This window comes from Blennius ocellaris (assembly GCF_963422515.1).
Source record: "Blennius ocellaris genome assembly, contig: SCAFFOLD_180, whole genome shotgun sequence".
Taxonomy (NCBI): Eukaryota; Metazoa; Chordata; class Actinopteri; order Blenniiformes; family Blenniidae; genus Blennius; species Blennius ocellaris.
Window position 1 is genome coordinate 22,638 of NW_027662178.1, and position 12,619 is coordinate 35,256.

At 41.9% G+C, this 12,619-nt stretch overlaps 1 protein-coding gene across 2 annotated transcripts; it reads right to left on the reverse strand.

Annotated features, from left to right (window-relative positions):
• Positions 1 to 4,936: 4,936 nt before the first annotated feature.
• LOC308148162 (dehydrogenase/reductase SDR family member 11-like) lies at positions 4,937 to 12,510 on the reverse strand. 2 transcript variants are annotated; one of them, XM_080521600.1, is made up of 7 exons: positions 12,136 to 12,510; positions 11,079 to 11,288; positions 10,856 to 10,950; positions 9,527 to 9,656; positions 9,333 to 9,425; positions 5,955 to 6,020; positions 4,937 to 5,870 (listed from the first exon to the last, which is right to left on the reverse strand). In XM_080521600.1, the coding sequence occupies exons 1-7, from the start codon at positions 12,373 to 12,375 to the stop codon at positions 5,775 to 5,777; spliced, it is 930 nt and encodes a 309-aa protein (XP_080377726.1). In that variant the 5' UTR covers positions 12,376 to 12,510; the 3' UTR covers positions 4,937 to 5,774. The 2 variants fall into 2 exon arrangements, with proteins under 2 accessions (XP_080377726.1, XP_080377725.1); XM_080521599.1 differs by having other exon boundaries at positions 12,100 to 12,510.
• Between the last annotated feature and the right edge of the window lie 109 nt (positions 12,511 to 12,619).

The window sequence follows — 12,619 nt, forward strand, 5'->3', positions numbered from 1 at the left end:
ACTGCTGGTTTTTTTTTTTTTTTTTTTTTTTTTTTTTTGGGGGGGGGGGGGGGGGGGGGGGGGGGGTTGTATTTAGATCTACAGAACTAAAATTGAACTGATTCAGTAATTCACAACATAAAAAAACCAATAAAAAATGACATTATTTTCACTAACGATGGTCTCTGGTTAAGAAAATATAGATTTCAGGATGTATGAGGGGAGAAACCTTCTTCTTCTTCTGGGTTTATTGGCACTTTGCCTCCATGAGGCTGGAGAACCGAGAACCTGCCGCCAGGCCGCAGTCTTACCGTGGTTCAGATCTGCTGACGCAAAAATGTACTCGGAGTAAAAGTTGCTTTCTTACAATTTGACAGCGGGAGAATAAATCCCTCAAATTAAAACTGGATATGAATCTGGAAGTAGTTGTTTTTAGTGAAAAGAACAACTTTTCAAATTAAATTGCAGTGGGAGTGAAACTGTACATCAGAATGATTGACGGTCACAAGAGCAGAAAGTCTCAAAGAACCCGACCTCGTCTGGTGGAGCAAAAAAAAAGGAGTTATGTACTATTATATGTACTGCATAGCGGCGCCTTGCTACAGGGGGCAAATCAACAGTACAGCAATTATTTCAAGTCGGCATTTGCTGTATTTCATAGCTGTGTAAATGTTAAGATCAATAAATCAGGCTAAATGTGAATTAATCCCTGATTCGTTTGAGATTAATGAACATGGGTCTGTAGTTGTTAACCAGATGTAAAAAGTGAAAAGTTTGAGTCCAGCTGTTTATCAGGAAGGTGGGAACAGGTAAGGCTGATGTCACAGGATGAAGTGGACACCAGAGACCTCTAGTGGCAGGAAGGAGTAAAGCATGAAGAGTCGGAAAAATGAAAAAACAGACGAGTTGGTAAAGACTAGAAAGTCTAGATGGATAAATGAAAATAATGTAGCTCACACTGGAAAACGGCGACACATAGAAGTTGTGTTTCAGAGACTCCATTTAAGATTTGACGTCATCCAAGATGAATTCATCAACTAGAATTAGGAGGAACACTTTATTCACTGTTATTGTGTTTTAAATTAAATTAAATTAAATTAAATTGAATTGAATTGAATTGAATTGAATTATTTATTTGTTTGTGTTTGTGTGTTTGTTTGTTTATTTTATTTTATTCTATTTGAATTTAATTTAAATTAATGTATTTTAATTTAATCTAATTTAATTTGATTTGATTCAATTCAATTCAATTCAATTCAATTCAATTTAATTTAATTTAATTTAATTTAATTACACATTTTATTTATTCGTTTTGAAATGTAATTTGATTTCATGTCGATGAGGCGTGCAGTTTATCAACAGTCCAACAGTGGGCGCTGCAGGATCATCAGCTCCTCTCGTGAGACGCTTTTTAATTTTTTTTTAAGAACTGTAAATTCTACTGCTCCACTAAATTAACCTCTTCTGATCCACAGATGCTGTGATATTATTGAATATTGATTTTTTTTCCCACAATAACTTCACTCAGTGGCCTAAATATGAACATAAATAGCTCAAATCACACTTTAGCAAAAGGAGAATCTGAATGAATGAACCTTAATATGAAAAGTGTTTTAAATGTCACCTTGTTCAGTTTCAAGCTCACGTTAACCCAGCAGGTTTAAAATACCTGCCCTGGTCTGGTAATCCATTGTTGACATAAACACTAGATTAGAGAAGCTTTCAGGTAAACAAGGAAGAAGAGAAGCGCGTGTTTGTGTTGCCGCTGCTCTTTGGTTTTCAAGCAAGGGAACGTTTTTAACCTGCTCATTGTCGTTTCCTGGCTGACTCAGATCTCGACTTTCCGCCAGCCCGGCTCCTCTGACAGGAAGTGAACGGTGCAAACCATCGGTAGGGTTCAGGGTTTCACTCTGCAGGTCGCTGGTTTTACACCTCGTCACTCAGCAGAGCCGTAAAGACCAGGACTTTTAACCAATGCACTTAAAAATAGATTAAACATCTCCTTTTTGTTCTCTTGATTCCAGCTAAATTGTTCCGCAGATAAAAGCAGTTTCCAGCCAATAGAGGGTCGGAGCGTCTTCTTTCAAAGTTTTGAAAGTTTTCTTTCAAATATATGATAAATACAATCAGACGATCTATAAAATGTTCATGATCCCAACAGGAAATTCTTGAGGTCTCATTTTACTGGCTATTTTTTTTTTTTTTTTAAGCTAAACAAGGTGATTTTGTGTTCAAACCAAAATTTAAAAAGATTTTAAAAAATTAAGTAATTAATCGCACACTTTTCTGAAATTAATCTCAATTAATCGCATTGTTTTTCTACTGAAGACTGAAGCTTGTAATGAGATTTATTCGGGGAAAACCATAGAATTAATGTCGACTAAACACACAGTCTATATTTATAAACAAAGACTATTTTTGTTTTCTCCAAAATCAGCAAAAATAGTAAAAAACCTAAATAAATTCATTAATCAACGCGTCAATGGGCGCCGACAGGCCGTGAGGCTTCTAGTGTTATATATCTACGCCAACTTTGTCATTCAGTCACTCCTTGTTGTCTCTGGTGGTGAAGCTCAGCTCTGCCCCCTGGTGGCCTGGAGCCTCTCTCGTAGCAACAGTTTGTTTTGCCGCCGTGAGAACCTGCCGTCGCCGTGACGACCGGCGATCAGCCGCCGAGGGTGAAGCATGATTCAATCATGGGCTCAGCGAGGATCATTCCTCCCCGCGTCGTTAGACGCTGCGTTTGTTTCTGGCGCCGTCCGGCTAGCTATACCACTAAGTCCCGGGGGAGCTCACGGGTTCTAATCCGGCGCCGCGCAGGAACCGCAGGCTCATGTAAGACAGCAGCCCTGCAGGGCCGCCACCACTACCATCCTGCGGGGCCGCCACCACTACCATCCTGCAGGGCCGCCACCACTACCATCCTGCAGGGCCGCCACCACTACCATCCTGCAGGGCCGCCACCACTACCATCCTGCAGGGCTGCCACCACTACCATCCTGCAGGGCCGCCACCACTACCATCCTGCAGGGCCCCCACCACTACCATCCTGCGGGGCCACCACCACTACCATCCTGCAGGGCTGATGGAAACGCTGACCCCGCCCCCCACTGAGACCCCGCCTCTTCCTTCCTCTGAAAACCTCCAAATCGCCGCGTTGGCGCCTCCTGACCGCGCCCCCGCCGCCGCACCGCCACGACAAACGCGGCTCTTTACCGCCGCCGCTACGAAACGCCACCGGCAGGCCGCCGGGAAGCAAACGAGACGGCGAGAGAAGGCCGGCGTGACGCCAGACACCACACAGAGCCGGACAGTGACGTTTACAACCGCGCCGCTAGCCGCCGCCGCCATGTCTGCAGAGCGCCACGTGACCTCAGCAGGGCCCACCTTCAGCCCCGCCCACCGGACGATGGAGAGAGCGAAGGAACAGTTCGCCAGGAAGAAGAGGAGGAAAGCAGCCGTGTTCGGTCGGCGGCACTGAGACGAACAGAAGAAAAACACATTTCAATAATTCACAATTTCAACTTTTCACTTCTGCGTCAGAATCGTAGTGACGGACGGACGTCGGCTAATTGGTGCGGGGGATTTTTTTTTTTTGCAACAGATTTTCTGTGTTTCAGTAATAAAAGTTTTGACTTTGTGTTTGTTTGTGTTTCCACTTTATTCCAATCAGGAACCGCAGGAGACGATCTTCCTTTCATCTTTTTATTGCAGGTCAAATGTACTTTCATCTCTTGGATTAAAAAAAAAAAGGGTTTAGACTAGTATTTTATTATTATTTAGAAAAAGGAGCAAAACTAAAATAGGGAAGAAAAAAAATTCAAAAATGATTAGATTTTCAAAAAAGGGAAAAAAAACAACTTAAAATTGACGAAAAAAGCAAAAGCATGTGGCCATGAGACCAAAAGTCTTCCCTGTAAATAGTGTTTACTATATTTTAGTTAAACTGTATTAATATTCAATATTACCGATTGGATGTATGTTGTTTTTCTTTCTTATTTGATATTGAATGGTGGAGCCCAGCTTGAACTAATTTCACTCTGGGATTAATAAAGTATTTATACTCTATTCTCAAACTGCTGCCCAATTCACTTCAATTCAACTTTATTCATATCGCACCAGATACAACACAGCCAGAGGCGCTTTGAACAGAGAAACGCAACAAATAAAGAATGAAACGGTTTAAATCAGGTATAGAAACTGAAAATGTAAATGTCCACCGTTCTTTTTTTGACCTTTTTTTTTTTTTTTTTTTAGATCATAGCTGCATTTTATAAAGTGTGTTGATATTCGGTTAAATCTCATGGAAACTCAAGATGTGTACTAACGTGCCTCGCCGTAGCTTTGGTCCACAAACACACATGTATGAAGCCCTCAGAGTTAATTCCAGTGGAATTATGCAAAATATTCCCTGATAATGTGTTGAGACACTTGGAGAGACAGGAAGTCGGTTCACTGTTAGAAAACAGCTTATTTACTAAGAATGCTTGTTTTCCAATGAGGACAGTGACATTATATTATATTATATTATATTATATTATATTATGTTATATTATATTATATTATGTTACATTCCATTCCATTCCATTATATTATATTACATGATATCATATTAAACTCGAGAAAAGCAAAGAGCTGGCAGTGTAACACTGAGAAGCTTGAGCCTCTTTCATGTGATTCTGAAGCTCAGAGAATTGGTCAGGAAATACTTGAGGATCAGTACTGGGCTCTGCTGTCGGGGGGGGCCGGAGGACTTTGGCCTCCCGGTGGAGGTTTAGGACCCCCCCCCCCCCCCCCCGAGGTCAGCTGACGCTCACATGCTCACAGACCAAGTCACTTCCATTAACAACCTTTATACTGATATTTTCAGTTGTTATTTGTTGTCAGTTGTTCATTATTTCACCATTATTTGTGGTCAAGTTTTTGTTTCCGGTGAAAAATCAAACAATCCATCAAATTAAGGACATGAACAAGCTTTTTTTTATTACTTTTCCAGCTGCCACAGGTTATTTCACACGTTTGAAATGTTTTCATTTGTAAAAAAAAAAATAACAAAAAGAAAGTGGACTTGAGTGATGCTTAAAAAAACCTGTCCGCTACCAAATTAAAAGCACAATTTGGTTCAGTACATTCTGCAATGTCATCAGCGTATATTAAATTCTTTTTTTAATTCATTGCTTTGGGAGTTGATCTGGAATTTATTGATCTTTGGCGGAAGTCAGAAATCTCTGATTGCTCTTGTTTGGAACTGTCTTTATTTATTTATTTATTTATTCCCCTCTTTAACTGCTTGTTCTTGACTGGAGTTGCTTGTTCCACAAGTTGCTGCTTTCACAAGTTGCTGGTTCTATAAGTTGCTGCTTTCTCAAGTTGCTGGTTCTATAAGTTGCTGGTTCCATAAGTTGCTGGTTCTATAAGTTGCTGCTTTCTCAAGTTGCTGGTTCCACAAGTTGCTGGTTCTATAAGTTGCTGGTTCCACAAGTTGCTGGTTCTATAAGTTGCTGCTTTCTCAAGTTGCTGCTTTCTCGAGTTTCTGGTTCCACAAGTTGCTGGCTCTACAAGTTGCTGGTTTTTCAAGTTGCTGGTTCTACAAGTAACTGGTTTCACAAATTGCTGGTTCTACAAGTTGCTGCTTTCTCAAGTTGCTAGTTCCACAAGTTGCTGGTTCTATAAGTTGCTGGTTCCACAAGTTGCTGCTTTCACAAGTTGCTGGCTCTATAAGTTGCTGGTTCTATAAATTGCTGGTTCCACAAGTTGCTGCTTTCACAAGTTGCTGGTTCCACAAGTTGCTGGTTTCACAAGTTGCTGGTTCCACAAGTTGCTGCTTTCTCAAGTTGCTGGTTCCACAAGTTGCACGGCTCCTCGGCAGATTGCATCAGGATGTCGCCGATCTGAAACAAAAAGCATCGTCATCAAACCGCTCGCCGTAACTCGTCCGAGTTAGACGTTCCAGAAAACCAGCGAGGGCGACGAACCTGCACGTGAGGAGGCGCGCTGAGGATGTAGACGACGGCGTCGGCAACGTCCTGGGCGTCCAGAGGCTGCGAGGGGACAAACGGTAATGGAGATATTCTGAATTGTATTAAATAATCATACAGCCGGGGCCCTTCGGACCCCAATTGCTCCTGAACGACTCACAAAATTATACCAAAATAAAATGGTCGTTTACACACAAGGTCCTTTTTAAAAGGGGCTTTTAACTATTTTGCCGGTACCTCGTAATAACTGTATGAAGTGATGGTACCTTGTAATAACTGTATGAAGTGATGGTACCTTGTAATAACTGTATGAAGTGACGGTACCCTGTAATAACTGTATGAAGTGATGGTACCTTGTAATAACTGTATGAAGTGACGGTACCCTGTAATAACTGTATGAAGTGATGGTACCTTGTAATTACTGTATGAAGTGATGGTACCTTGTAATAACTGTATGAAGTGACGGTACCCTGTAATAACTGTATGAAGTGATGGTACCTTGTAATTACTGTATGAAGTGACGGTACCTTGTAATTACTGTATGAAGTGATGGTACCTCGTAATAACTGTATAAAGTGATGGTACCTTGTAATAACTGTATGAAGTGACGGTACCTTGTAATAACTGTATGAAGTGATGGTACCTTGTAATTACTGTATGAAGTGACGGTACCTTGTAATAACTGTATGAAGTGACGGTACCTTATAATAACTGTATGAAGTGATGGTACCTTGTAATTACTGTATGAAGTGACGGTACCTCGTAATAACTGTATGAAGTGATGGTACCTTGTAATAACTGTATGAAGTGATGGTACCTTGTAATTACTGTATGAAGTGATGGTACCTTGTAATAACTGTATGAAGTGATGGTACCTTGTAATTACTGTATGAAGTGATGGTACCTTGTAATTACTGTATGAAGTGATGGTACCTTGTAATTACTGTATGAAGTGATGGTACCTTGTAATAACTGTATGAAGTGATGGTACCTTGTAATTACTGTATGAAGTGATGGTACCTTGTAATTACTGTATGAAGTGATGGTACCTTGTAATTAATGTATTAAGTGATGGTACCTTGTAATTACTGTATGAAGTGATGGTACCTTGTAATTACTGTATGAAGTGATGGTACCTTGTAATTACTGTATGAAGTGATGGTACCTTGTAATTACTGTATGAAGTGATGGTACCCTGTAATTACTGTATGAAGTGATGGTACCTTGTAATAACTGTATGAAGTGATGGTACCTTGTAATAACTGTATGAAGTGATGGTACCTTGTAATAACTGTATGAAGTGATGGTACCTTGTAATAACTGTATGAAGTGATGGTACCTTGTAATTACTGTATGAAGTGATGGTACCTTGTAATTACTGTATGAAGTGATGGTACCTTGTAATTACTGTATGAAGTGATGGTACCCTGTAATTACTGTATGAAGTGATGGTACCTTGTAATAACTGTATGAAGTGATGGTACCTTGTAATAACTGTATGAAGTGATGGTACCTTGTAATTACTGTATGAAGTGATGGTACCTTATAATAACTGTATGAAGTGATGGTACCTTGTAATTACTGTATGAAGTGATGGTACCTTGTAATTACTGTATGAAGTGACGGTACCTTGTAATAACTGTATGAAGTGACGGTACCTTGTAATAACTGTATGAAGTGATGGTACCTTGTAATTACTGTATGAAGTGATGGTACCTCGTAATTACTGTATGAAGTGATGGTACCTTGTAATTAATGTATTAAGTGATGGTACCTTGTAATTACTGTATGAAGTGATGGTACCTTGTAATTACTGTATGAAGTGATGGTACCTTGTAATTACTGTATGAAGTGATGGTACCTTGTAATTACTGTATGAAGTGATGGTACCCTGTAATTACTGTATGAAGTGATGGTACCTTGTAATAACTGTATGAAGTGATGGTACCTTGTAATTACTGTATGAAGTGATGGTACCTTGTAATAACTGTATGAAGTGATGGTACCTTGTAATAACTGTATGAAGTGATGGTACCTTGTAATAACTGTATGAAGTGATGGTACCTTGTAATTACTGTATGAAGTGATGGTACCTTGTAATAACTGTATGAAGTGATGGTACCTTGTAATAACTGTATGAAGTGATGGTACCTTGTAATTACTGTATGAAGTGATGGTACCTTATAATAACTGTATGAAGTGATGGTACCTTGTAATTACTGTATGAAGTGATGGTACCTTGTAATTACTGTATGAAGTGACGGTACCTTGTAATAACTGTATGAAGTGACGGTACCTTGTAATAACTGTATGAAGTGATGGTACCTTGTAATTACTGTATGAAGTGATGGTACCTCGTAATAACTGTATGAAGTGATGGTACCTCGTAATAACTGTATGAAGTGACGGTACCTTGTAATAACTGTATGAAGTGATGGTACCTTGTAATTACTGTATGAAGTGACGGTACCTTGTAATTACTGTATGAAGTGATGGTACCTTGTAATTACTGTATGAAGTGATGGTACCTTGTAATTACTGTATGAAGTGATGGTACCTTGTAATTACTGTATGAAGTGATGGTACCTTGTAATTACTGTATGAAGTGATGGTACCTTGTAATTACTGTATGAAGTGATGGTACCTTGTAATTACTGTATGAAGTGACGGTACCTTGCAATAACTGTATGAAGTGACGGTACCTTGTAATTACTGTATGAAGTGATGGTACCTTGTAATAACTGTATGAAGTGACGGTACCTTGTAATAACTGTATGAAGTGACGCTACAGTACCTTGTAATAACTGTATGAAGTGATGGTACCTTGTAATAACTGTATGAAGTGACGGTACCTTGTAATAACTGTATGAAGTGACGCTACAGTACCTTGCAATAACTGTATGAAGTGACGCTACAGTACCTTGTAATAACTGTATGAAGTGACGCTACAGTACCTTGTAATAACTGTATGAAGTGACGCTACAGTACCTTGTAATAACTGTATGAAGTGATGGTACCTTGTAATTACTGTATGAAGTGACGGTACCTTGCAATAACTGTATGAAGTGACGGTACCTTGTAATAACTGTATGAAGTGACGCTACAGTACCTTGTAATAACTGTATGAAGTGACGCTACAGTACCTTGTAATAACTGTATGAAGTGACGGTACCTTGTAATAACTGTATGAAGTGATGGTACCTTGTAATAACTGTATGAAGTGACGGTACCTTGTAATAACTGTATGAAGTGACGGTACCTTGTAATAACTGTATGAAGTGACGGTACCTTGTAATAACTGTATGAAGTGATGGTACCTTGTAATAACTGTATGAAGTGATGGTACCTTGTAATAACTGTATGAAGTGACGGTACCTTGTAATAACTGTATGAAGCTGCAGCTTTGTCCGGGTCGTTGCTGTAGAGCCGGGCAATGAAGTCTGACACCACCAGCCCAGGAGAAACCGACTGCAAACCGAGGGGGGGGGGGGGGGGGGCGGTCAGGCTCTCATGTAATAACCCATGAAGGAAACATGAATCACCTGTTCTGTTCACGCCGCAGGTCTTACCGTGACCCGGATGTGGGACTTGGCCCGACACAGCTCCTGCCTCAGGCCCTCGGTCAGCGCCCCCACGGCGTACTTGGTGGCGGTGTAGAAATGCAGGTCGGAGTTGTCGACCACGCGATGTCCACACACGCTGGGACCAGATGGTGCACGTGGAAAAAACATCAGACACCAGTCAATTTCAATTACAAAGTTATGGAGCTGCATTAGACACTGCAACGACAGCCCATTGGAACCCCCCCCTATAGGGGGCCCCTTTCAGAGTAGTCACTGGTTAGATTCCAGTAAGGGGGGGAGGGGGGGGGGGGTTGACTGATGGCAGATATCAGCAACACAACCTGTAACCCCTGGATACGTGTCAATGACACGACAGGAACCTCCCTGATGGGGCCCCACTGCACTACCCTGCATCAACGCACGGAAAAAAAGTGAAGCGGACAAACAAACAAACCCCCTCATGGGAACATGAAGCCAAGAGAAAAGAAAAACAAGGGGAGGATGGAAAGAAGAAAAAGTGATGTTGGTGTGAGAGAATGTGTGTAAGATGTGTGTGTGTGTGTGTAATGTTATTAAAAAAAAGTTAATCCCAGTTAATCCCCAACTCCCAGTCATCGACAAAAAAAAACAGCAGAAAAGTTTACTGCACATTTAAGTGCAGTAAACTTAAGTGAATACGATATATATATTAATCATTCATATTTGACAGTGTGGTTAACGACACTCTTCTTAGAGCACCTCTTTATTCTTATTTCAGCAGCTTTGTTACAAGAAGCAGTCCAGCTTTGCTCACACAGTAACACCAGCTCTGGTTTCCATGGAGACAGATGTTCAGAGGTCCTGAGATATGGACAGAAAAAAGATTGTGGCTGCATTTGCAGAAGCTCAGGCCTACAAGCAGCAGTTTTAAGAAAGGAAAACATAAAAACACAAAAAGATGAAAAACCAAGGTGTCACACTTACTTACTTCCACTTTAATTCCTTGTTTTTTTACTTGTTTGTAGTTTTATCATGCCTTCCAGATGTTTGTTTTTCGGGCATTCATAATTTAATCAAATATATATAAAAGGAGGCCCCGCAGTCCTTCTTGCCCTCGGGCCCCCAGGGGGTCTCAAAGCACCCCTGCCACTTTGATCTATTGACACTCAGGTTAATCATCTGTCTTCTGGCTTTGAGACGCCCGTCCACCACCACGACGCACGGAGAACACGGTTTTCATTAAACACGTTCAGAGTCGGATCGGAAATGCGGCTCCACTGCACTTTGCCAAGTTTGTTTTGTTTTGTTTTTTTCTGCACCGAAGTCGAAGTCATATCTGAAAACCCCGGCGTCAACCTGCTCAGGTGGATGATGTGTCCGTCGTCCACGTTCCTCTCCTTCATCGACTGGTACGCCTCTCGTGTGCAGATGCTCAACGCCAGGACGTTCACCTGCACAAACAACCAGACCAGCGTCGTCCTGAAGACCAAAGTCTGACGCTCACCTCGTTTGCTCAAGTCAACAAAGCAGCGGATAATTTGGCCGCCGTGACTACAACTCCAGCCGGAGCCGAGCTCACCTCCAGCATGTTCCTCCAGCCGCCGGTCGCTCCGCTCAGCAGCGGCTCCGGGTGGCCCAGGCCCGCGTTGTTGACGCACACGTCCACGCCGCCGTGCTGCGTCTTGATGGCGGCGAACAAGGACAGGATCTCCTCCTCCTTGGTCAGGTCGCACTGGAACGGCACCAAGACGCCGTCGAGGCCGGAGCTCTGGCACTCTGAGGACAGTTTCTGGGGCCAGACAAGACGAGACGAGACGAGACGAGACGAGACGAGACGAGACAAGATGAGACAACATTCGATCAGACCAGATCAGACCAGATCAGATCAGATCAGATAAGAGTCTCACAGCAGCAGAAAAGCAGGACAGGAGAACAAAACCCTCACATTGTACATGATAAAAATAGAATCAAATAAAATCACACAGTGCAAAATAAAAGTGGTAAAACCTGAATCCAAGAAGCGTTAGAGAAGAGGCGGTAACTTAACATGTGTGGGTCCGATCAAAGGTGGCGATGTTATTGCGCAATAAGTAAGTAAGTAAGTAAATAAATAACATCACCAACAAGCCAAATAAAGCAGTTAATTTTTAACAGCTGTTCAGGGAACTGGTGAGAGAAGATGACTTTACTGCTGCTGGTCGTTATAAAAGCTGCAGAGTGTTTTGGTGCCAAATGTAGTAATTCACTGCGCGGGGCTCAAAACGTCCATGCATAGGAAATAATATATGTTCTGCTGCACATGTCATTCTGTTTTCACTTCAGCAGGGCAGAAATACTTTGCACATCGTGTTTGCTGAGGAAACACATTTCCCATGGTGAATAAAGGAATTCCTGTGTCCGCCCATCCTGCATTATGTAAGAGGGGAAATGAAACCCCATAACATTGTTTTTATTAGACGTTAGAGTTTTTTTTTCTTCACTTTTGTCACATTCATGCATATATAAATATATTTAAAACTTGTTTTAAAGCTTGTGCGAACGTTTCTTTTTTTCTAACCTAACAAGTGCCAAGATAAATAAAGTTGAGCGCGTGACCACACCTGGATCTTGTCCACGTCCCGGGCGCAGCCAATCACCTTCATCCCGCAGCGGACCAGCTCCTTGGCGATCGCCGCCCCGATCCCGACCGAGGCTCCGGTCACCAGAGCCACTCTGCCCCGCCAGCGCTCCATCACACCGGACAGTCCAGCGCCGAGCAAAGCGAGCGGAGAGGCGGCAGCGGGAGTGGAGAGAGCAAGCAAGCCTGCGGGAGGAGGGGCGAACAGACGGGGACGCCTGCTGACGCCATCTTGGATGGGTCCCACTGCGATAGACATAACAGCAGCGCGACGCCATCTTGGATGGGTCCACCCTGCTCCTCTGGGGCTTTTATTTCGACAGAGGAAGGTTTATTCCGCCTGTAATAATCACCAGTTCATTCCTCCCTGGATTTTAACAAAACAAATATGATCGTTTATGCTGAGAAACGTTGTATTATGCTTTTTTTTTTTTTTTTTTTTTACAAAGACTGACATTTGATATGACATATTACGAAACAGACAGAGAAAGAGAGATACAGCC

Excerpts from the sequence above, each read along its gene's own strand:
- LOC308148162 (XM_080521599.1), bottom strand. The coding sequence starts at position 12,375 with ATGTCTATCGCAGTGGGACCCATCCAAGATGGCGTCAGCAGGCGTCCC. Across the intron at positions 9,657-10,855 it reads CACATCATCCACCTGAGCAG|CGTGTGTGGACATCGCGTGG; the intron begins GTTGACGCCGGG and ends ATCTGGTCCCAG. Across the intron at positions 9,426-9,526 it reads AGTCCCACATCCGGGTCACG|TCGGTTTCTCCTGGGCTGGT; the intron begins GTAAGACCTGCG and ends CTCGGTTTGCAG.